Here is a 26,232-nt window from a genome sequence, read left to right as displayed (position 1 = left end):
TCCTTTGTGAAAGACATGCAGACACACAATCAGGCATAACACACATACAGAAAAACAATACACATTCAGGACAAGTATTCATATATACAAATAAATATTTTTTCTTGAATACGAGAGTCTCAGATGGTTCATGTGAGCAATTTGTTTGGTCGTTCAGCATTCTCACTGCCTGTAGGAAGAAGCTGTTCCTCAGCCTGGTGGTGCTGGTTCTGATACTCCTGTATCTCTTCCCCGACCGGAGCAGCTGAAAGATGCTGTGTGTGGGGTGGAAGATAGATGATATTGTGACCCCACTTCAGACAACAATCCCAATAGATCACATGATGGGGGAGAGGGAGACTCCCATGATCCTCTCTGCCACTTTATCATCCTGTGGCTTGACCTTCGATCCATTTCTTTGTAGCAACCGTACCCACACTGTGATGCAACTAGCCAGGATGCTCTCGCAAGAGCTTCTGTAGAAGGTTGACAGATGGTGGCCGGTAGCCTTGCCCGCTTCAGTTTTCTCATGAAGTGCAGTCTCTGTGGTGCCTTCCTGGCAAGTGAGGAGATGTTGAGTATCCACAATAGGTTATTAGTTAAGTGAACCCCAAGGAAATGCACAAGGGCCCTCATTTCCTGACTACACTGAGGCCAAGGTTTAGAAGATCTATCATTCCTGAGATGAACATTCTATGACTGACCTTCTGGTTCACAGCTGCAGTCTCCAGGCAAGATCACTGGCACATTAAGCTTCTTTGCCTCCAGATCCTTAGGCTGTTGCAATTAATCTGTGGTGCAACTTAACATTTTCTAAACATTCTGACCACACTGTGACACTGATCTCATGATTTTCATATGATTTGAAAGTTTCTCATTGTCAACCACATTATGGAAGTTGAAAGCGATGACTCTTGTGGTTCATCAAACACTCCAGAGAACACAAGAAATAGGAGCAGGAGTCGGCATTCGACCCATCGAGCCTTCTCCGCCATTCAACAAGATCACAGCTTATCCACTCTGCTTACGCATCATTTCCTGAAAGTTCATAATTCAAAGCCATTATGCTAAGTATTTGCATTTAATGAGGATACAATAAATTCCATAGATTCTCTACTCTCTGGGAGAAGCAGGCTGATGGCATAAAATGGCCTTTAAGTTCAGAAACGCTTCCTGGCATGCATCTGACCAGATAAATTTTTCTTTCTTTCCAAGTAGTTTTGTTAATGGGAGTGCAATTTCTGCAAAGTTTTTACAAAATCTACAATAGTAGCCAATCATACCTAGAAATCTCTGATGAGCTTTCATATTACTGGGTATAGGGAACACAGTGATACCCAATACTTTTGCTCCAACCATTGCCACCTGTCCCTGTTCTACCACATAACCCAGATAAATTACAGTGGCATGCCCAGACTCACTCCTGTGCAAATTCATTGTGAAGTGCACTTCCACCAGTCTCTGAAATAACTGTTCTAATTCAAGCATGTGTTCTTCCCATGTATCCATACTAATTACTAAACGTCGATATAGACTCCTGTATGCTCTAAACCCTGAATTACCTCATTAATCATTCTCTGAAATGTGCCAGGTGCATTTTGCATCCCAAAAGACATAACATTATACTCATACAATCCCGACAGTGTAACAAATGCAGAAATCTCCCTGCATTTCTCTGTCAAAGGAACACATCAGTATCCTTTTAAGAGATCAATCTTTCTAAGTACCTTAGCCTTCCCCACCTTATCTAGCCAATCATCTATTCTGGGAATAGGGAACGCATCAGTCTTTGTCAACATGTTTACCTTTTGATAATCTGTACAAAACCTAATTGAGCCATCTGGCTTAGGCACCACAACACAGGGTGAACTCCAATTTGAACTTGATTTTCAGATTATGTCATTTATAAGCATATAATCCACCTCTTGATCCAACAATCTGCTCTTATCCTGATTAACTCGGTAAAGATGCTGCTTAATAGGCTTAGCATCACCGACCTCCACATCATGACAAGCCGCAGTAGTTCTTCTTGGAACATCTGGGAATATATCCTTAAATTTCATAAGTAATGTCATCATTTCTTCCCTTTCTGATTTAGTCAAATAGATTAACTTGGTTTCTAAGTTTTGCAAAACTATGGAATTTTCCAGCCTGGGGCTTATCTCTTTCTGTGCTCCATGACCTTCATGAAAACTTATCTCTATAACTAGCATCTTGGTTGGAATCCTAGTCTCCTCCTCAGTCATTTTCTCAAAGTAAGGTTTAAGCATGTTCACGTGATAGACCTGTGTCTTTCTTCGACGATCAGGTGTCTCAATTACATAGCTGACTTGGTTAATTTTTGATTTCACCTTATATGGTCCTGAAAGCTGAGCTCTCAAAGGGTTTGACTGCATTGGAAACAAAACCAATACATTGTCACCAGGTTTAATGTCCCTAATTTTTGCTTTTTGATCATACTGAATTTTCATTTTTAACTGAGGAGTTTTAAAATTTTTCCTTGCCATCTTGCAAACCTGATGTAATCTGTTTTTAAATTTGAAAACATAATCCAACAGATTTGATTGTATATCATTATGTATCGTCTGTTCCTTCAACAATAATAATTGACCCCTGTCTTCATGACCAAACACGAACTCAAATGGACTAAAGCCAAGAGACTCCTGAGTTGCCTCTCTAACAGCAAACAATAACAATCCTTTTTTATTTTCCACGCAATAAACCCTCATCATATTTTTCACAATTAAATTTAACCTTTCCAAGTCCCCTTGACTTTCAGGATGATAGGCAGATGACACAATTTGATGGGCTCCCAATTCATACATCACCGGTTGAAATATTTCAGACATAAAATTACTCCCTTGGTCCGATTGAATTTCCCTTGGTAGGCCAAACAATGTGAAAAATTTTAGTATAGCCTTCACAATCGTTTTTGCTTTAATGTTTCTCAGGGAAATAGCCTCTGGAAACCTTGAAGCTGTACACAAGTGTTAACAAATATTCATTTCCTGCTTTGGTTTTTGGCAATGGGCGAACACAATTCACTATCACTTTTGCCAAGGGCTCCCCAAAAGCAGGGATGGGTTGTAAATGTGCCACTGGTGGTCCTTGATTAGGCTTGCCCACCAGTTGACAAGTGTGACAGGTTCTACAAAAGTTCACAACATCCTTTCTTAATTTTAGCTAATAAAACTGTTTACTTACCTTTTCTACTGTCTTCTTCACTCCAAGATAACCTCCAAAAGGTGTATTATGAGGCAACTTTAATATTTCATTCCTGTAAGTTTTGGGAAATACCACTTGCCTTATTACCACCCAGTTTTCACTGGCAGGTATCACTTGTGGTCTCCACTTTCTCATAATATTCCATCTTGAGCAAAGTAACCTACTGGCACAGTTTCAATTTCCTGGTTAGACAGAATCTTATCTCTTATCACAGCAAGATCAGGATCATGCTTTTGTCTGGCTATTAATTCTTCTCTTGACAACAGCAAAGCTGGATCCTTAGGTTTGTCCTCAATGCTTGCCTCCACTACAGGATCATCACAGACTTTCTCTACCTCTACTTTTTTTCTAGACATGGCTCTAGTAATGGCACATGCAGCGTAGATTTCCAAATCCTTTTTGGACTCATAAACCAATGGATTACTTGTGAGTTTCACCATAGGTATGACTTTACCCTCTGCTAAATCATTTCCTAACAAAAGAGAAATTCCATCCACTGGCAGACTTGATCTTATCCCTATCGTAACCAGGCCATTAACTAAGTCTGATTTCATCACTATTTTATGTAAAGGTATAGGCTCTGCTTCATCATGAATGCCTTTAATTAAATTCGCATCTCCAGTATTGGTCTCCTCACCAAAATTCAAAACGTTGCTTAATACAAGCGATTGGACTGTTCCAGTATCATGCAGGATTTTAAATGGCACTTGATTGGATCCTTCTTTAACTGAAATGAAACCTTCAGTCATGAATGGTTTAAAAATATCCCTAACTTTCTCACTCTGAACACAGGCAGTTGGTACCACCCCTTTCTCTTTCTTCCCTTTTAGTACAGGACAATTTGCTATTATGTACCCTGGCTTTTTACAATGGTGGCAAATAACACTAGAAAATTTTTCCTTCACCCATTTCTCTTCCTCTCTTCCATTAACCTCACCTAGATTTTCTTTCTACTCTACTTGGATTATCAGCAGTATTCCTTTGAAAGGTTTTCCATGGTGTCCACTTAGACTCATGGATGAAAGCATATTCCTCTGTGAATTTAGCCAATTCTTGCCAAGTTTTTATATTTTTCTCTGCCAAGTACACTTGAATATCGTCAGGAACACAATTTTTAATTTCCTCAATCAGAATGATTTCCCTCAATAAATCAAATTTATTTTTTAATTTCATTGTGGAACACCACCGATCAAAACACACAACCTTCCTATAAGCAAAATCCAGGTAAGATTGGGTGTTGCTTTTTTTAAACTCCTGAACTTTTGTCTATAAGCCTCTGGGACTAGTTCATAAGATCAGAGTAGAGCCTGCTTTACAAATTCGTAATCAGCTGCTTGTTGTACAGTGAGACACGTGTACACCTGTTGGGCTTTCCCTTTACTAACACTTTGTAGCAGAAGTGACAACTGGTCTGGTGGCCATTTTAAATTTACAGCTACTTGCTCAAAATGCTGAAAATACTGATCTATTTCAGCTTCCTCAAATGGAGGAACTAATCTCACTTCTCGACTGACCAGAAACCTCTCCTCCTGACCAGCACATGGGTTTTGGGCTTCTCCTTTTCCTTGCATTAGGGTCAGCTTTAATTTAGCTAGTTCTAGCTCATGCTTCTGTTCTTTCTCTCTCTCTCTCCTCCCTTTCTGTGTGCCTTACTGCTTCCTGTTCGGCTTTCCTTTCTGCCTCTCTTTTTTCCTCTAACTCTAGTTTTCTCAAAGCTAACTTTACTTCCTCTGAAGTTTTCTCCTTTGGAAACTGTTCTAATGCAGCTTCTTCAAATATTCCCTTTCCTACATAGTGCCTAACAATCTTTTGGGCAATTTCCTTTTTTTTCATCCCAGTTCTTACTGTTTTAACTTGCCAACTATAACCATCAGTTCTGACTTTTTAGCCATTTTAAAATTAACCACTGAAAGGTTCGCTATGAACTGGTCAATATTCATAGTTGCTGGTGATTTATACACTCACCGTTTATTTTTAATTTCAAGCTGGAGGTTGAGACAAACTCAGACAACTGATAACTAAGCACAAGTCAATCGGCCCAAAAGCTTCCAAATTGGTTTGATCCCGGACGATGGCCCCAAATTATGTTACAAGATCAAACCAGCAACCACAAAGAAGGCATATCACACAGGGGTAAAGATGAACAATTACTTTATTAACAAAAATTCACCTTCAAACTTTAATTCAAAAATCCCCCCTTTTATAAAAATGCCCACTGGTTACTATGCAAATTCCTATAACAGTGTAAAACTAATAAATTTCCACAGATGCAATTAAAGTCTAAGTTATATTTCCAACCAGTCCACAGAAAACTTAGACATAAAACAAACACAAAACACACAAGACTCACAAAACATCAATCTCAACCGAACCAAAGATCATAAACAAAATTCAGTTTGTTTGGTAAACTGAAGCCAAAAGATATTTGAGAGAGAGGAGAGAGAGAGAGAGAGAGAGAGAGAGAGAGAGAGAGAGAGAGAGAGACAGAGAGAGAGAGAGAGAGAGAGAGAGAGAGAGAGAGAGAACAAAATTCGAAGTTGTCTTGTGTTGTTGCAGAGAGAAGAACAACTGGCTTGGTCCGGATCCTTCTGGCTGCCTTCGGAATGTTCATCCTTTTTGAAATCCCAACATTCTAAATTGTCTTACAGACCATGATTCATGCTCTGGACCTCCTTCCACTCCACAGCACCACCCAGTGGTGGTTTATCATCCAAGTCCAGAAATTTTTAGATCATTTTCTGCACATGCTCAGTCTGTCTCCCACTCTCTCAGCAGTCCACCTTCACCTTGGCTCTATAAGACAAAGAGTCACTTTTTATCATAGAACCACACAACACATAGGCCAATACACAACACAGAACTCTGTAAAAGTGAGAATTAAACATCATTTTAATGCTTAAAAATCCTTACATTGTTTTTTGCTGTTTAAACCAGTGGTTCTCAACCTTTTTCTTTCCACTCACATACCACTTTAAGTAATCACAGAGCACCGATGACATAGGGAATACTTAAAGTGGTATGTGAGTGGAAAGAAAAAGGTTGAGAACCACTGTTTAAATACTGTTACAACTGATTTGTTGTTGCTACTGGACTGTTTTTAAAAATGACCAGTTCTCCAAAAGAAATATATTTCTCCAACATAGGCCCGGTCCCAAGCATTTTGGATAATCGGAGTTGTACTGTACGTGTTGAAAAATACTCCACTCCAACAGGACCTCAGCAAATTGTCCTTTACCTCTTTAAACCTTAACTGCATATATAATGGGGAATAAGGAAATGGCAGACCAATTAAATTCTTACTTTAGTTCTGTTTTTACAAGAGAGGATACAAATAACCTCCCAAGGATGTTGGGAAACATAGAGACTAATGTAAGGGAGGAACTGAAAGAAATCAGTATCTCTAAGGACATGGTCTTGGGGAAATTGATGGGATTGAAGGCAGATAAATCCCAAGGGCCTGATAATCTACATCCTAGGCTACTTAAAGAAGTGGCCATTCAGATAGCAGATGCTTTAAGAATTATTTTCCAGAACTCGATAGACTCAGGATCAGTACCCATGGATTGGAGGGTAGCTAATGTTACCCCACTATTTAAAAAGGGGGTAGAGAAAAAGTGGGGAATTATAGGCCGGTGAGCCTTATATCAGTAGTGGGCAAAATGATGGAATCCATTATTAAGGATGTAATAGCGGAGCATATGACTAGCAGAGAAGGGATCGGACGGAGTCAATATGGATTTACAAAAGGTAAATCGTGCTTGACAAATCTATTGGAATTCTTTGAGATGGTGACAGGTAAAATAGATGGGGGAGAGCCAGTGGATGTGGTATACCTGGACCTCCAAAAGGCCTTCGATAAGGTCCCGCATAAACAACTGGCTTCCAAAATCAAGGCTCATGGGATTGGGGGCAAAGTATTGATGTGGATTGAGAACTGGCTGGCAGGTAGAAGACAGAGAGTTGGGATAAATGGCTCATTTTCTGAGTGGCAGGTGGTGACCAGTGGGGTGCCACAGCTGTTCACAATTTACATTAATGATCTGGTTGAGGGGATGAGGGGATTGGATGTAATATCTCCAAATTTGCAGATGACAATAAGCTAGGAGGGGTTGTGTGCATGGAAGAGGGGGTCAGGAAGCTCCAGTGTGATTTGGATAAATTGAGGGACTGGGCAGATACATGGCAAATGCATGACAATGTGGATAAATGTGAGGTTATCCACTTTGGTCATACAAACCGGAGGGCAGATTACTATTTGAATGGCAATAGATTAAGAGATGGGGAAGTGCAGAGAGACCTAGGGGTACTTGTACACCAGTCTCTGAAGGCGAGCATGCAGGTACAGCAGGGGTTAAAAAGGCAAATGGTATGTTGGCCTTCATATCAAGAGGGTTTGAGTATAGGAACAAGGATACCTTACTGCAGCTGTACAGGGCCTTGGTGAGACCCCACCTGGAGTATTGTGTGCAGTTTTGGTCACCTTATCTAAGGAAGGATGTTCTTGCAATGGAGGGAGTGCAGAGGCGATTCACCAGGCTGATACTTGGAATGGCAGGAATGACTTAGGAGGAAAGATTGCGCAAATTGGGATTGTACTTGCTGGAGTTTAGAAGATTGAGACGGGATCTCATAGAGACCTATAAAATTCTGGCAGGACTGGACAGAGTGGATGCAGATGGGATGTTTCCAATGATGGGAAAATCCAGAACCCGGGGCCATGGTTTGAGGATAATAGGCAACCATTTAGGACTGAGATGAGGAGGAATTTCTTTACCCAGAGGGTGGTGAATCTGTGGAATTCATTGCCACAGAGGGCAGTAGAGGCAGGTTCATTAAATATATTTAAGAGGGAATTAGATCTATTTCTTCAGTATAAGGGTATTAAAGGTTACGGAGAGAAGGCGGGGACGGGGTACTAAACTTTAAGATCTCGTTGAATGGTGGAGCAGGCTCGAAGGGTCGAATGACCTACTCCTGCTCCTATCTTCTATGTTTCTATGCTGTTTTCTCTTCCTGCAGATGGTTAATTATTTTTGCAATTGCTTTGCAAACTATCCTTTACACTTTGAACATTGCTTATTCATTGTCTTGATGGAATGCACCATGGAAACAATTCAAGTTACCGCTATTTTGTTTCTGACTTTTTGGATGTCCATTCCTTTTCATTGCAGTTACTTCTCTCTCTCTCTCTCTCTCCCTCTCAACCTCTTTACTAATTACAGATGCAGTTTTTGAATTATAATTCGATGAACAGAATCTTGCCATTCGATTGTGCCATTACCTTTATGTGTGCCCCATACAGGAATGCTTGTGCTCTGCCATTAGCGCAACAAATATGCTTTGATGGTGTAATTTTATTTTTTGAGTTTGTCAGAAATCTGAAATCTGTTTCTCGCTGTGGCAGGGCTTGCGTAGCAGTTAGCGCAGTGCTCTTATAGTGCCAGCAACCTGGATTCCAATCTGGTGCTGCCTGTAAAGAGTTTGCATGTTCTCCCTGTGTCTGGATGATTTGCCTCCTGGTGCTCTGATTTCCTCCCACCGTTCAAAACATACAGGGGTTATAGGTTAATTGGGTGTAATTGGGGGCTGGAAGGGCCTGTTACCATGTTGTATGTCTACACTTAAAACATTTAAAATTTAATAGTATTTCCACATCTGTAAATGCCAATTGAGGAGAGAACACTAAAGACGAGAGTTATCTTGTTATTTATGTGGTGAAGTGCTGCATACCATGAATCCAGAAAAAATATTGTTGTCTTTTCAATAATCTTTTAAAAATTTAGACGTACAGCACAGTAACAGGCCAATTTGGACCCCTGCATCCGTGCTGTCCAATTTACACCCTATTAACCTACACCCCCTTTTTGTAAGGGTGGGAGGAAACCAGAGCCCCAGAAAAAAACCCCTGCAGACACAGGGAGAATGTACAAACTCTTAACAGACAGCGTGGGATTCGAACCCAGGTCCGGTCCCGATCGCTGGCGCTGTAACGGCGTTGCTCTAACTGCTCTACCAAAAAAGACGGGATTTCCTGTCCAGCTAACAGTTTGTTTGAAAAGTTCAGTGTGCCTCTTGGCTCCAAGGCATCTTGAGACAGATATTTCAGTTGAGCTTTTTGTCAATATTTGGTTCACTGCGAATTGTGCATTCTAACTGCAAGCAACTGATACCATCCTTATAAAGATTGATGGCACAATGTTTGTACATTCTTCCTGTGGCTGTGTGGATTTTCCTCTGGCTGTACCAGTTTCCTCCTATCGTTCTAAACATATCAGGGGCTGTAGGCCAATAGGGTGTAATTGGATGGCCCGGCTTATCTGCTGAAGTGGACGTTTCTAAATTTTAAAAAGACAAGTGGTGTGGGCAAGGGGATGACAGAGATTGAGGAAAAAGACGACTTGATTCACATCTCAGAATCTGGTCCATGCTTCTTGGGGTCACCTAGAGGGGATCTTGGCCGTTAACACCAACACATTTTTGCCTTTGAAAACCCCCTGACTCGAAGGGCCCCACTCTGGCAGTAAATTTTATCAACTTCAAATTTCAATATTCAACTCCATCTGATCTCCCCAATGACCACACATTTGTCACCAATGGGCATGTATTGCTGTAGGCTTGATGTATTAGCTAAGCAATTCCAGTCGAACGGAACTGAGTTAGGAACTGACATGACAGGCATTGCTTCACTTATGAGGTACTCATGTCTTGTGTAACTATTACCATGTTATTATTGATTCCATTTATAAACATGGAAAACATGATTATACAGTTGCAAGTTAAATCACGCCAGTGAGCATCTCAATGATATGTTAAGACTCTTATTAAGGATCTAAATAATTTATAAACACCTTGCTTTGGAAGGTGTTTCTGGAAGGTTCCTTTTACTGCAAAAATATGTAATTTGATTTAATTTTAATTTAGATATACAGCACAGTAACAGGTCTTTCCAGCTCACAAGTCCACACCACCCAAATAGATTGGTAGATGCCGGATAAGTGAAATTTCCAGTTGGTTGAGATTTGAATATTATGTGGATTGGTGAACTGACGGTGACGTGCGCCAATTTAAAACTTTTTACCTATTAATTTTCCGCAACTTTTTGCCGGTTGCTTTAGGCTGCCAGTTGCTTGAATTCCGAATGGCAGGGGTTGTACTATACACCAATTAATGTACCAAGCTCGTACTACTTTACCACATGGGAGGAAACCGGAGGCCCCCAGGGGAAACCCACGCAGACACGGGGAGAATGTAAAAACTCAGACAACACTGGATTCAAACCCGGGTCGCTGGCGTTGTAATAGCATTATGAAAACCATGTCACCCAATTATGCACAAATTACTTCAAAATTTGATCACTGCAAAAGAAACCAAGGAGTCACCAAGAAAGGAGAGAGGCAAAAGAGAGTGCTAAGTCCAGGAGTCCAGGATGTCTATGGAACAATGGAAATGGAAGGTGTCTGCACATCAATGGACAATAGGTGATGCAGAGAAGAAGATGGGGAGAGTGTGAAATTATGGTCTAAATTTGCTGAGAGAATAACATTTAGTTTTTGATTGTATTCTCAGTTTGTAGATAATAAAGGATAGTTGAGAAGGACAGGAGCATTTTTCCACAGAAGATTATAGTTTTGCAAGTGAGATATTGTAATAATATGTCTTTCTTACATAGGAACATAGGAAGTAGGAGCAGGAGTAGGCCAAAAATGGCCCATCGAGCCTGCTCCGCCATTCAATAAGATCATGGCTGATCTAATTTATGACCTAACTCCACCTACCTGCCTTCTCCCCATATCCCCTAATTCCTCTAACATGTAAACATTTATCTAACCGAGTTTTAAATATGTTTAATGAAGCAGCCTCAACCACTTCCCTGGTTAGAGAATTCCAAACATTTACTACTCTGTGGGAAAAACTATTTTTCCTCATCTCTGTCCTAAATCTACTCCCCCGAATCTTGAGTCTGTGTCCTCTCGTTTTAGTTTCCCCAGCCAGCTCAAAAAAAACATAGCTTCCTCTCTACTGCTAGCAACTCAGCTCTGACTCACATATCCTCCATTTCCCACATCCGCCCTCCACCCTGAGACACAAACAAGGACAGGATTCCTCTTGATTTTACCCACCACCCCACCAGCCTCTGCATCCAACATTTCATCCTCTGCCACTTACTACACGATCCCATCACCAGAAACATATTCCCCTCTCCACGTTGCACCAGGACCCCTCCCTCTGCAACTCCCTCTTCCTCTCCTCCCCCCGATGCACCTTCCCCCTTTGACCACAGGAAGTACCACACTTGCGCCCACACCTCCTCCCTCACCACCATTTGGGGGGCCCCAAACAGTCCTTCAGTGTGAAGCAACAAGGGTTATCTGCTGCATCTGGGACTCTTGTCGTGGTCTGCTCTACATTCGGAGAGACTGAACACAGACTGGGAGATCACTGAGCACCTTCACTCTGACCACTGCAATAACAGGGTCCTGCCAGTGGCCAACTATTTCAATTCCATGCCATCCTTCCCACACCGATATGTTTGCCCATGGTCTCACTCACTGCCAAACCGAAACTATCTGCAAATTGAAGGAACAACACCTCATTTTATGACTGGGCACTCTCCAACCAGACAGCATGGTGGGTGCAATGGTTACAGTGCCAGTAATTAAGACCAGGGTTCGAATTTGTATGTTCTCTCCCTGTCTGTGTGGGTTTACTCTGGGGTGTCTGGTTTCCTCCCTCCATTTAAAACAGTCCGGGGTGTTAATTGGGTAGCACAGATACGTAGGGCTGAAATGGCCCTGTTACTATGACGTGCATCTAAATTTAAAAAAAATATTGAAAAGACAGCTATTTTTTCTGGATTCATGGTACTCAGCTAAATAACAAGATAACTGTGGTCTTTAATGCTCTCTCTTCAATTGGCATTTACAGATATGGAAATATTCATTATTAAATTTAAAATATTTTAAATGTACAGCACAGTAACAGGTAATTGCCACCCAATTAACCTATAATCCCTGTACATTTTGAAGGGTGGGAGGAAATCAGAGCACAAGGAGGAAAACCATGCAGACAGTGGGAGAATGTGCAAACTCCATGCAGACAGTGCCACACTGGAATCCAGGTTACTGGCGCTGCGTGGGTTTTCTCCGGGGGATCTGGTTTTTTCCCACCGTTCCAGGAGTTGTAGGCTAATTGGGTGGCAAGGGCTCATGGGCTGAAATGGCCTGTTACTGTGCTGCATGTAAAAATTTTAATTAAAAAAAAATTAAATTTAAATTTAAAAATCGATCCCCCCCCCCCCCCCCCACCTCTCTCCCTTTCTATATCTCTCTGTCTCCTGGCCTCCAGCTCTCCATTCAGAGAGCTATCCCCTCCTCATTCCTTCCCAGCTTTCTTTGCTTCTGCCCTCCCTCCCATATTCACCTCTTGCCTGCGGCCATGTGTGCTTCTCAGTGCCCCTCTTACCACCAGTTTATGCTGCCGGCTTTTTGCACACACCTTGAGGAAGGGCTCAGGCCTGAAACAATGTATCTTAATCTTTGCTACATCATGAACGCTGTGAGATCGTCTGAGTCCCTGCAGCATTTTTGTGCATTAAACTACAATCACAGCGTATGCACACTTCGTTGTTTAAGTGTATGGTGAGCCATGTATGTGGTCTAAGGATTCTGCTTTTCTTGTCAACACTCTAGAGTAATGTGTTGAGGGTTAGGACCATCAGCCAGAGGTTATGGTATAACATCACTGGTTTTTATATTGAAATGTTTGCCAGTCTATGTGTGATTGTGTTTCCCAAGGCAGAACTCCGACAGCATGAGGAAGCTACCCAGAAAGAACGTCAGGATCGAGAAAATATTCTTAGTGAGTATAAGAAGCTGGCGGAAGAGAAGAGAACACAAGCAGAACGTGCAGAGAGACGGGTAAGTGTTAGAACATAGGAAATAGGAGCAGGAGTCGGCCATTCGGCCCGTCGAGCTGGCTCTGCAAGTCAACGAGATCATGGCTGATTTGATGATGGGGTCATCTCTGCCTATTCCCCCTATCCCTTAATTCCCGTTCATTGTAAAAACTCATCCAACCTTGTCTTAAATACATTTACTGAGGTCGCCTCCACTGCTTCAATGGGCAGCGAATTCCAGATTCACCACCCTCTGGGTAAAGCGATAGCTCTTCATCCTGTCCTACCACCCTGAATCTTGATGTTATGTCCCCCAGTTCTAGTCTCCCCCACCAATGGAAACAACTTACCAACCTCTATCTTATTTGTGTCTTTCATAATTTTATTCAAGATCCTCTCTCATTCTTCCAAATTCCAGCAAGTACAATCCCTGATGACTCGATCTCTCCTCATAGGTGAACCCCCATCTCAGGAAAAATCCTGTAAGGTACATTTATGGAGTTGGGAAAGAGGGGTCGAGTAGGACCTCCAAGGATTACTCCACAAGCTAGGGAAGATCAGGAAAGGAGGATAGCGCAGACAAACATGGCTGAGGAGATGGTGCAAGGTGCAAAGCTGGTGGAGAAGTTGTCCTTGCTGGGACTCAACACCCCTCACTGTAACTGGATTCTGAACTTCCTAATGGAAAGACGGTAGCAGAGTGTGGAGCACTCTCATGCTGAGCACTGATGCACCTCAGGGCTGTGTGCTCAGCCCGCTCCTATCCACACTACTGACCCACATCTGCATCCATCGGAGTCATCAGATTTGCAGATGACACAACATTAGTTGGCCCCATCAGCAACAACGATGAGTTGCACTACAGAGAAGAGATGGAAAATCTCGTGATATGGTGTAAGAGTAACAAGACCAATGAGATGATCGTGGACTTCAGGAGGATCAGAGACGACCACCCTCCACTACGCATCAATAACACTGTAGTGGAGAGAGTAGAGAGTACCAAGTTCCTTGGAGTCCACTTAACTAGAGACCTATTGTAGATACACATCTCCTTGCTTGTCAAGAAGGTGCAACAGAGACTGGATTTCCTGAAAGGACTGAAGCGGATAAGGCTACAGTCCACCATCATGTCACCCTTCTATAGGAGCTCGATTGAGAGCGTCCTGGCCGACTGCATCACAGTGCGGTACGGTTGCTGCAGAGAAATGGATCGGAGAACAATCCACAGGACCATAAGAGTGGCTGAGAGTTTCCTTCCCACCCTGGCCATCCGGGATCTACCGGGTCTGTTGTCTGAAGAGGCCATAGAAAAACATTGAGGTCCCCTTCAACCTCACACACAGCATCTTTCAGCTGCTGCTGTCAGGAGATACAGGAGTATCAGAGCCAGCACCACCAGGCTGAGGAGCAGCTTCTTCCAGTGCATGTTTTTCTCCGAGGACGCTGTTTCATCGGGTTGTACTTATATAATCAGATGACAATAAACTTGACTTGGCTTCAAATTGGAACCTTTTCTGGGGAAGAAGTGACCTGCACAAATGGGATAGGATCCACCTGAACTCAAAGGGAACCAAACTCCTGGCAGGGAGGTTAGCTAATGTTGTTTGGGGAGATGTGATTTAAACTAGTGGGAGGGGGGTGCACAGAATGGGGTGGAAACCAAGGTGAAGAAGCAGAAGAAGAGGTAGTTGGGCCACAAGTTGAGACAGCTGCGAGGGAATTTGTTTGGAGAGACAGGCAGATTGGGCAAAATTGCAGCCATGGGGATGCGTTGTAATGCAATAGGGTCACAGAGTCTATTGCCACAAATAAAGGGCAGAAGGTCTTGTATTTAAATGTATGCAGCCTAAGAAATTAAGTGGATGACCTTGTCATACAACTACAGATTGACACCTATGCTGTAGTGGCCATCACTACAGCAGGGCTAAAATGGATGTCATTGGGAGATGAATGTCCAAGGATACACTGTGTATTGAAAGGACAGGCCTGGAAGCAGAGGCAGTGGTGTGGCCCTGTTGGTAAGGAATGACGTTAAATCAATAGAAGTAGGTGACATGGGATCAGAAGGCATAGAATTATTGGCAAGGATAGAAAAACATTGTTGGCTGTCATACTGTTCATGGAGCTCCAAACAGTTGTTGGGATGTGAACAACAAATTGCCACAGCAGATAGAAAAAGTGTCTCAGAAGGGCTTCAGGAGGACCAGGAATGACCACTCTCCACTATGGTAGTCATGAGCGTTTTTGATGTGAAAGTAGGTTTGGGCTGGATCTCAAGAGAGAGCTTTTGTAGAAAGCCTATGAGATGGTGTTTTCGAGCAGCTTGTTAATGAGCCCTCAAGGGAATTGGTGCACTGGATTGAGTGTTGTGACCCGAGGTCTTAAAGTAAAGGAACCACTAGGGGGCAGTTTGAGATTTAACAAGGAGAAACTAAAGTCAGATGTGTCTGTATTTCAGTGGAATAAAGGGAATTACAGTGGCATGAGAGAGGGACTGGCCAAAGTAGATTGGAAGTGGGCACTCGTAGGGTGGACACCAATGGATGGAGTTTCTGCAAGAAATGGATACAATGTCCTCCAAAATGTTTGGGGCAAGGACACTTTTTATCCTTTATTTGCTTTGTTGCAACACAGTTTTAAATTTGTAATCAAACAATTCACGTGTGATTGAAGTGCACATTCCAGATTATATTCAAGATTATTTCTATCCCATTTTGAAGTGACCATGGACCATGTAGAAATCACAGCATTTTTTTAATACATAGTTCAACCATTTCAGGGCACCATAATGTTTGGGAAATTTGGCTTCACATATATTTGTGAGTACTCAGGTATGTTTAACTGGTGCAGGAATTAGAGAGCTAGGCTTGCATCTGAGCTTTTGATCGCCTTTGGAGTCTGGAGTTGCCATTTTCAAACATGAGGACCAGAGTTTTGTCAATGACAGTCAAAGGAGCCATTATGAGGCTGAAAAATCAGAATAAAACAGGAAGAGACGTCGCCCAAATTTTGGGATTGCCAAAATCAACAGTATGGAACATCATTAAGAAGAAAGAGGGTACTGGTGAGCTGAGTAATCGCAAAGGGACTAGTAGCCCCAGAAAGACCTCCACTGCTGAAGAATTCCCATCAAAACGAAGAAAAATTCCTAAACGCCTTCAGAAATACTCTTCAGGAGTCAGGTGTGGATGCGTCAATGACTAATGTCCACAGAAGGCTTCATGAACAGAAACAAAGAGGCTACACTGCAAAATGCAAACCACCAGTTAGCAACAGAAAAAGGATATTTATCAAGAAGGATTTAAAAGAGCCTGCAGAATTCTGGAAAAAAGGTATTGAGGATAGACGAGATCAAGATGAACCTGCATCAGAGTGATAGCAGGAGCAAAGTGTGGAGGTGAAAAGGAACAGCCCAAGATCCAAAGCAAACCACTGTAGTGGGTTTGCTATGGTTACAGCTCGAGTTTGAAAGAAGTCTGGAACACCAGGGGAGTGTAATCGACACTGGCTTCATTGGGCTGCAGCTCTGCCTTTTATAGGCAGCCGACTATGTCACCACTGGGACGTGGCTTGAGCGAGGCAGGCTGCTGATTGGCTGTCCTGGATTGGTCCCCCTGAGATCCACTTGCGGTGATTGGTGGTTTCGACTGCTATTCCTGCAGCCTATGGGAGTGGGCGTCTCATCCTGTGTGCTGTCTACCCAATTGTCGTGTTTGATGGCTGCTTGCCGTGTCATCCCGTGGAGTGGGCCGTGGGCTGGTACACCACCCCATTAGCGAAACATGGTAGTGGGGTGTTATGGGCTGGGCATGTATGGCTGCCATAGGCACTGGTGTACTTATCTTCACTGATGATGTACCTGCTGATGGCAAAATGAATTCTGAGGTATATAGAAACAGCTCATCTGCTCCACTTTGAACAAATGCCTCCATTGGATGGTGCTTCATCCTACAGTAAGACAATGATTCCAGACAGACTGCTAAAGCACCAAAGAGGTTTTTCAAAGCTAAAAACTGGAAAATTCTTGAATGGCCAAGTCAGTCACCTGATCTAAAACCAGTAAATCACAAGAATTCGGTAGACATCCTGGTTGAAGTATAAACACAAAATGCTGGGGAAGCTTAGCAGGTCAAACAGTGACCTTCATGTAGCAATGGTAAATGCTTGTCGGCTTTTTCTCATACTTTGATGAACAGCTCAAGCCGAAACGTTGGTTCTGTATCTTTGCCTATGTAAAGGACATTGTTTGACCTGCTGAGCTTCTCCAGCATTTAGTGATTTTACTAAATTCAGTTGAGCATGCCTTCCATATGCTGAAGAGAAAACTTAAGGGGACAAACCCCAAAATAAGTTGGCTGCAGTGGAGTCCTGGCAGAGTATCACCAGAGAAGATACTCAGCTCCTGGTGATGTCTATGAACCACAGACCTCAAGCAGTCATTGCATGGAAGGGATATGCAACAAAGTACTAAACGTGACGACTTCGATATACATACCATTGCTATGTCCCAAATATTATGGTGCCCTGAAATGCAGGGACAATGTGCTGAATGAGTCTATGATCAATGTAACTGCTATATTTAGTTGAATCACAAAATGTTTATAATATCCAAGGAAAGCATCCTGTCCGGCCGAGTTCTGAAAACTTGTGCCGACCAACTGTCCAGGGTATTCATCAATATCTTCAACCTTTCACTCCACAGGGCCCAATACCCACCTGTTTCAGACATGCTTGAATTGTGCTGGTGCCCAAGGAAAGTGTGGTAACCTGCCAAAAAGATTATTGACCAGTGGCACTCACAGTAATGAAGCTTTTTGAGAGGATATTATTGAAGTGTGTCAGCTTCGGTCTCAGAGGCAACATGGATCCATTCCAATTTCCCTACCACAGCCACAGGTTTCACTAGCTCGACACAAAATCCTGGATACAAGATGCATACACCAGGATGATTTACATTGCATTTAACACCATAATCCCTGCAAAATGATCAGCAAACTCCAAGACCTGGGCCTGAATACCCCATTGTGTATCCTGCATTTCCTTATCTCCAGACCCTGGTTAGTTCAGATTGGCAAAAACATCTCCTCCACAATCTCCATCAGCACTGGAGCACCACAGGGCTACATACTTAGCTCCCTGCTCTACTCATATTGTACCTATGATTGTGGCTGAATATATATATATATATATATATAAGTTTGCTGACGTTGCCACCGTAGTGGGTTCGGGTTATAAAAGGAGATAATGAGTTTGCATACAGAAGGGAAATTTAAAAACTTGGCTGAATGGTGCACTAACAACAATCTCTCACTCAATATCACTGAGAACAAGGAACTGATTGAGGGCTTCAGGAAGAGAAAACCAGAGGTGTATGAGCCACTGATCATTGGGTGATCAGAGGTAGAGAGGGAGAGCAAATTAAAATTCTTAGGAATCACTATCTCAGAGGAACTTTCCTGGAACCAGCAGGTTAATGAAGAAAGCACATCAGCGTCTCCAATTCCTCAGGAGTTTGCGGAGGTTCAGGATGTCTTCAGAAACCTTGGCAAACTTCTACACGTGCAGTGTTGCATCGTGGCCTGGTTTGGGTGGTCCAATGTGCTTGAGCGAAATATCCTGCAAAACCTAGTGGCCCAGTACATAACGGGCAACACCGTAGTGAACATTCACATGGAACGCTGCCATTGGAGAGCAGCAGCAATTATCCAGGGTCATCACTACCCAAGTCAGGCTCTGTTCTCTCATGACAATAAATTCTGATTCTAATATAGAAATGATTAAACCTCGCTGCAGGAAAAGAATTTCAGGGTTGTACGTGATGCCATGATTGTACTCTGACGATGAATTTGAATAGAAAGGCCATTTGTTCTGTCGTTTAATACCCACTTTCTGTAAATGTTATCCAGCAGATCCCACTCCTCATCCTCCCCACCTCCATGTCCCCTTTCAGTTATATATCCAGCTCTCTTTTCAACTAGAAAAGTGATAGTTTTAATTTAAGTTTCAATGACAGACTCCAACAGCTCCTGAATTGTGATAAGATTTCAGATTTATTGCCAGAATGCATAGATGACATCGGATACAATCCTGAGATTCTTCTTCCTGCCAGCGCAGCAGAATTATCACTTATTGCAAAAAAAAGTATACATTTAAATAAATAAACAAATGTAAACAACTGACTGTGCAATACAGAGAGAAGTACAAAAAGAAACAAAAGTGCACAAGTAAGAGTGCTTGAATGAGTCCCTGATTGAGTTTGTTGTTGAGGAGTCTGATGGTGGAGGGAGGGAGAGTAGCTGTTCCTGAACCTGGTGGTCTGAGTCCTGTGGCACCGATACCTCTTTCCTGATGGCAGCAGTGAGAACAGAGCATGCGCTGGGTGGTCTGGATCCTTCATTATTGCTGCTGCTCTCTGCAGGCAGGGTTCCCTGTAGATGTTCTCAATGGTGGAAGGGTTTTTGCCTGTGATGTCCTGGGCTGTGTCCATTACCTGTTGCAGGGCTTTATGCTCAGGAGTATTGGTGTCCACATATCATATTGTGACGCAGCTAGTCAGCACACTTTCCATCACATTTCTGCAGAGATCTGCCTGGGTTTCCGATGTCATCCCAAACCTCTGCAAACTCCTGAGGAAGAAGAGGCGCTGATGTACTTTCTTCATGATGTTATTTGTGTGTTCAGAAAAGATCCACTGAGATAGTAACTCCAGGAACTTAAAATTTTCTCACCTTCGCCACCTCTGATTATACATCTCTGATCTTCCCTTCCTGAACTTCTAAGTTTTGGTGACATTGAGTTTGAGGTTGTTATTGGTGTACCATTCAGCCAAATTTTCAATCTCCATCCTAAATGCGGACTCATTTCCCCTTTTTATACAGCCCACTGCCATGGTATCAACAGCAAATTTGTAAATGGAGTTGAACTGAGTCACACAGTCATCTTGAGACATTGTGCACATCTACCCAAAGGTAGTGGACACAGTCCAGGACATTGGAGGCAAAACCCTCCCCTCTATTGAGAACCTATAGAAAACACTGCCATCGGAGTAAAGAAGGTGGACATCTCAGATGTTCTAAAATGGAAGACCTCATCCTGGGAAGAGATAAGACGGAGATGGGGGATTTGAGAGAAAGAATCCTTTCCGGGACAGAGTGTGGAGGTGTAGTCAAGGTAGCTGTGAGATTTGGTGGGTTTGTAGAATATATCTGCAGAGAGTTGGTGACTCCCAAGATGGATCAAGAAAGTGGAGAGTGTCTGGCTGTTTCTAAAAAGTGTTTAGCTATGATGTGGAAATCTGACTTGGTTTTAGGGATGAAAATATGTCATAGTGAAATGAAAGCCTTTAGAAAAGATTACGTTTAATTTAAGAGATAAATATATTTTCTTTAAAAAAGTTTGGAGCCCTTATTTGAAAACTATTGGTGTTAGAATTTGACCTCTTGGCCTGTTCCTGCAGCCAAAAAGTTTAAATGTGATTGTAGTAGATGTGAATTTAATACTGGGCTGAAAGTCTCCTTTCCTCGAGCTCCCACCCTCTTTCCTCTCCATTCAATCCTGAGATTAGATAGATAGATACCCATCCCCATCCCCTATCATTTCCCAGCTTTTTTCTCTTCTGCCCTCCCACCCACATCCACCCATGACCTCTTGCTTGCTTCTTGTTCAGACCTTGAAGAAAGGCTCAGGCTCAAAATGCTGGTTCCTCCTTTGGATGCGGAGTTTCTCCTGCAGTTTTATTTATCAGACAACGATGAGTGCATCAGCAGATTTGCCTGTTTAACTGTCATTTATTGGAGAACTTGAGTATCCGAGGTGACGGTGACCTGCTACTCCGATGGTTTCCTACAGGCATTGCGAGCAGTTGGTCACTCTGACGAGCTACACCTTGATCGACCGGAAACCGAGGAAGCTGCAACCGAGGAGAGATCCAACAACACACTAGAAGATTCCTTCCAGTTGATTAAAGCAGTGACCGGCGTCACTAATGTCCAGGTGAGAGCAACTCTTGGGGCGGAGGGCTGGCATGCTCTTTAAACCTATATTTGTCTAAGGCCTCATCTGTTCAACGATTACGGGCCCCCTTCCCTCTGAAGTGGTGAAGTTATGTTTTCTTCCGTATTTCTCTTCTATCGATGACATAAAAAGCATTTATGCAAGATCAATTAACCAAAAGACTGAAGTAACAGGAACTGAAGGCCTTTATTACAAGGGATGAACAGCATCCCTTGTGTTGTTGGCTCACAATGACCTGGGCTCGAACTGGGGTCAGGGTTGCGGCATGACAGCCTTATGGTGGATAAAGGGGAGGAGTCCCAAGCCAGCCAGTGAGAGGAGAGTCAATGTACAAGGTCATGTTATTTACATACAACAGTGGTTTCATCACAGTTATGTGTCTGCCACAGATGCAGCATAACCTTCCCCTCTAGCAATGAAGGATGACATTCCACTTACCTTATCGATAGCCTGCTGCACATGCATTCGCCCTCCCAAGTCCTTCTGAACAGCAGTATACTGCATTCGCTTGCTATTTAAATAATAATCTGATCTGCAGGACCTGCTGAGTTTCCATCAGCATTTCTTTTTTTAAAAATAACTTTTAAAATTTTCGATCCACATGGAGTTACAAGGAACATCCTAGATCTATACAATAAAATACCAGAACCCAACTCCACGTTGATATGCAAAGGAGGATCAACACATGATCATAAAGATCCAATTCTGCACAAAATTATACACTGAGCCGGTCCTTCAAAGAACAGCAGTAAACAGAGAAAAGACAAAAAGAGAAAGACCCCCCCTCCCCCAAAGGAAAAGCAAAAAAGTGAAAGAAGGGGTAATTCTTCTTTATAATGTGACAAAATCATCTATTTTCCAAAAGCAGTAATTACATACAGATGAAAAACTATGTGATTCATCCAGACCTTCCTTCCTTCCTTCCTTAAGGGATAAATGTCTTGATATAGACATCACTCAGGATATTGGAGATAGTGGTGTTGGAGACCAGAGGGGGAATCATCACAGGATATCTCCTGTGTACCTTAAATACAGGTTCCATATTTTTAAAAACATGTCGTAACAATTTCTAAGTAATCTTCACCACTAAACCTTCAGCATTTCTTGGGTAAGACAAAATATTGCTGGGAACCAGTGAAACCTGGGCTATGGCCCTAAAATCAGAATAAAGGAACAAGAGGTCGCGGCCGTGGAAAGTGGCGTTGAACCTTGTGATATTGTTAGTTCTACGATTAAAATACAATGAATCTTGAGGATTTTCTGGCTTTGGCCTGTCATGTTCTTGCCTTCAGGATATAGTAAAACACTTCGTGATGCAGGGAGAGACCTTGAAGCACCTGCAACAGCTGGAGGTGGGCAATGCGACACAGCTGGTACAATTGAAGGAGGAGAAAGAGTGGCTGCAAGCAGAGTGTGATCATCTGAAATATTCTGGTGAAACCAAACTCTCCAGGTATAAAGAACGCAGAACAATACTGCATGATATAGGCCCTTCGGCTCCAAAAAATACTAACCCCTCCCTCCCTCATCCTTTTCCGAGAGGGTGGTGGATCAATGGAATTCTCTGCCCATGAAAGCAGTGAAGGCGATATCAGACATATTTAAGACAAGTTTGGATTGATTTTTGCATAGCAGAATTAAGCGATATGGCAAAAGTAGATAGGTGGAGGTGAGCCTGTCATCAGATCAGCCATGATCTCATTGAATGGAGGAGCTGGCTCGTCGGGCCGAATGGCTGGCTCCTGCTCCTATTTCCTATGACCCTCTGCTTTTTATTTTATCCAAGTGCCTCTTAAGTGCCCCTGTTCTTCCAGCCTCCACCACACCACTCCATTCCAGGCACCCACACCCATAAGCAAAATTATCCCTGATGTCTCCCCTCAACCTTTCTCCCTTCACTTTGTACAGATATCCTCTGGTGTTTCCTACTCCCACCCTGGGAAAAAGGTGCTGGCCTCTCACAATCTTGTAGATCACTCGTCCATCTGCACTCCAAGGAGAAAAGCCCCAGCTCTGCTGACCTTGCCCCATAAGACACATTCTCTGATCCAGGCAACATCCTGCTAAATCACCTCTGCACCCTCTCCATAGCTTCCACATCCTTCCTGTAATGAGGTGACCATGGCTGAACACAGTACACTGTATGGTCTCGCTGAAGATTTGTAGAGCAGCAGTTGTCCTGTTAATCAGTTTCACCATCAGATAAGATAGTGATTGGCCCAAATTCATATCACCAACTTCTACCCATGCCTCTAAACCAGTGGTGTTCTGTGATTAGTAAGGGATTGCTCAAGGTTGGATGTGGGTAGAAAGAAAAAGCTTGAAATCCACTGTTTTAATTGCACCTCATTGACCGGTTATGTGCCCAGTTTCACAACTCCAAAGGAAATGGGCCAATGACAATTTTTCTCAAGCAAAAAATTTCAATAACAATTGGATCAGGAGCTGTGATTCCCAACCTTCCCTTCCCACTCATATACCACCTTAAGCAATCCCTTATTAACTAACCACAGAGCACCGATGGCATAGAGATTACTTAAAGTGGGATGTGGGTGGAAAGAACCACTGCTCAAAACTAATTTTTAAAAATTTAAATTTAGAAATACAGCACGGTAACAGGCCATCAAAATACCCCAATTAACCTATAATCCCTATATGTTTTAAAGAGTGGGAGAAAACTGGAGCACCTGCAGGAAAACCACGCAGACACGGGGAGAACGTACAAACTCCTTACAGACAGCACGGGATTCAAACCCGGGGGCTGTAAGAGCGTCTTGTTACCTGCTTTGCTAACAGTGCCACCTTGCATAAAACTGCAATTTATATTAACAATCGAGGTAGCCATAATTTCTGCTTGTCGAAGTAAGATCCAAATGCCCTCCTCCCGTGGCATGTAGAATTGTTTCCCAGCATCACCTATAGTTTTAGAACACGTTTCCTAGGTTCCCCAACCACAGGGTGTAGTACCCAGCTTTTATTTCTTTTTAATACTTTCAGAACTTCAACGAGTGACTGATTTCCAGGCAATATTAACCTGGTTAGTGGCAAATCGTCAGAATTTTATGCTATTCTGGTAAATTTGAATTTTACTTTCTGCAAGGCCTGTGTAGCCTACCAAAGCGGTTCTGTCCAAAGCTGTTCACAGTACTCTGGCTATGGTTTAATCAGGATTTTATGTAGCTAACTTCTGTCTTCTTTTACTCCAGTCAACTTGACATTAAAATGAATTTTTAAAGCCTTTTTAATGATTTTGCTAACCATTCTTTGGAGTCAGCTTAACATCAAATTATTGGGGGGAAAGATCCCAAGATATAGGTTCAATTTTCTTTTATTGCTGTGTGATAAAACAAAAACTTATTTTAGTCTGCTGTAAGGCAGACAAAGAGTTGCCAATTGTGTTGCCTGACACCCCTTTGAGTGTCCATGGATTCGCCTCCTGCGCTCCCGCAGTCCTTGATCTCATGCACTAATTGGAGGAACATCATCTCGATTCCCCTTCATCAGTCCCAACCTCTTAAATATGAAAAAAAATCGTTAAATCCAGTAAAAAAAATAGTACTTGATTGAATATAAGAGGAACAACATCTCATGTTCTTTTCACAGGTTCAAGCCCAAAACATTGGTTGTGCATCTTTATTCAGTTAAAAGTCTCTGCTACAATGGTAGCTGTACTGGTGGCTCCCGAGTGATTGGCTCGGGAGGGGCCGGCTCAGGATTATATTCTGGGTGGTTGATTGACAGCTGGCCAGGTGGAGTTAGGTCTATTCAGGTCGGCTGAGTGGCAGCCGGCCAGGTGTGGTCTGTCCTCCGGTGATCTTTCTGCAGGTACAGAGATCGCACCCCTGCAGTTGGCTAGTGGTGTATCATCACAGCCTCTGCCTGCTTTTTGCTCACACCTTTGAGGGCAGGGCTAAGGCCCAAACATCAGTACTATATTTGTGAGGTGAAACATGAAAGTCTGCGGACATTGTGATTGCAGTAAAATACGCAGCATCTAGTGGAGGTAAAGATACTGATGTTTTAGGCCTGTGCCCCTCTTCACGGTATAAGCAAAAAAGCAGGCAGGTGTCTGAATTAAGATGGGGGAGAGAAAGGGGGAAGAATTGGAAGGGGATAAGTCCAGAACAACAGTCAAAAGGTGTTAATTGGATATGATAAAAGGAAAAGTTCATTTTGGGTCTGTGAAAGGAGGCAGAGGGTAAAGGGGAGAGAGAGACAGACAGACAGAACTAGAGGAAAGGAGGCAGGAGGATGAGGAACGATAGGCTTTAAGGAGGCAGGTGGGGTGTTTAACAATATATCTTTACCACCTATGGACGCTGGGAGATTTGCTGAGTTGCTCCAGCATTTCTAGTTTTTAATAGTTAACAGTTTTAGTGATTGAAATCATGCAGTTTAAATTCGTAGGGGTAGGAGCTTAAAACATTTGTTCTTTGTGGTATAATTCGATAATTTAGATTTTTGGTACTCACTGTTTGGCTGAGAGCCAGTGTGGTGATATGTTTCCTCCATTATATATAGTTATGTATATATGGAGCTGGCCCGCCCACTGATGACTCATACCCTATGACTCCTCTCCTGTGGTCCTGGGCCATAAAGGTCAAGCCACCTCTTCCTTCCCTCCATTCCTATACCTGGATCTGGGCCAGCAAGGTTTTTCTGTACATTAAAGCCTATCGTTCCCTTAGCCTAGTCTTGGTGGTTACTGGTAGTGCACTACAGCCAGGATCATCCCAACTCAATGCATTGAGACTGGTCCCTGTTGCAATGACTTGAATATAAAATCTGACACCTGATCAAGATACAAACTTTGCTGCCAAATTAACTAACTTCTTGGCTGTTAGAAAAATATTCACAAAAGTAATAGACTATTTAAATTCAATGAATTACATTTTAATTAAAATGTTTATTTTTTAAAAATTACAGTTGTTGAAACCCTGGAAAACACGAAATCAATAAAACTTGTATTCGGCAAGTACCTTGCTTTATTATGTAAATTTAAGTTAACTCAATTAATTAACAAAATATAAACATACAATGATATTTCCCTGCCAACTATTTTAGTCACTTCTTCAAAAATTCCAATTAGATCTGACTCTGAACAAAAGAAGTTCCATGTA

General features: G+C 42.5%; 1 protein-coding gene across 2 annotated transcripts in view; it reads left to right on the top strand.

Annotated features, from left to right (window-relative positions):
* The window catches only part of LOC138758559 (outer dynein arm-docking complex subunit 3-like), a 61,630-nt gene that overhangs the window by 18,959 nt on the left and 16,439 nt on the right, over positions 1-26,232 (top strand). For both annotated transcript variants that reach the window (XM_069927654.1, XM_069927653.1), the window contains 3 exons: positions 12,999-13,121; positions 20,948-21,091; positions 22,405-22,565. In XM_069927654.1, coding sequence (XP_069783755.1) covers positions 12,999-13,121; positions 20,948-21,091; positions 22,405-22,565 — 428 coding nt within the window. The remainder of the gene's footprint in view (positions 1-12,998; positions 13,122-20,947; positions 21,092-22,404; positions 22,566-26,232) is intronic.

This window comes from Narcine bancroftii, chromosome 3, assembly GCF_036971445.1.
Source record: "Narcine bancroftii isolate sNarBan1 chromosome 3, sNarBan1.hap1, whole genome shotgun sequence".
Taxonomy (NCBI): Eukaryota; Metazoa; Chordata; class Chondrichthyes; order Torpediniformes; family Narcinidae; genus Narcine; species Narcine bancroftii.
This window is presented reverse-complemented; position numbering and strand designations above follow the sequence as displayed.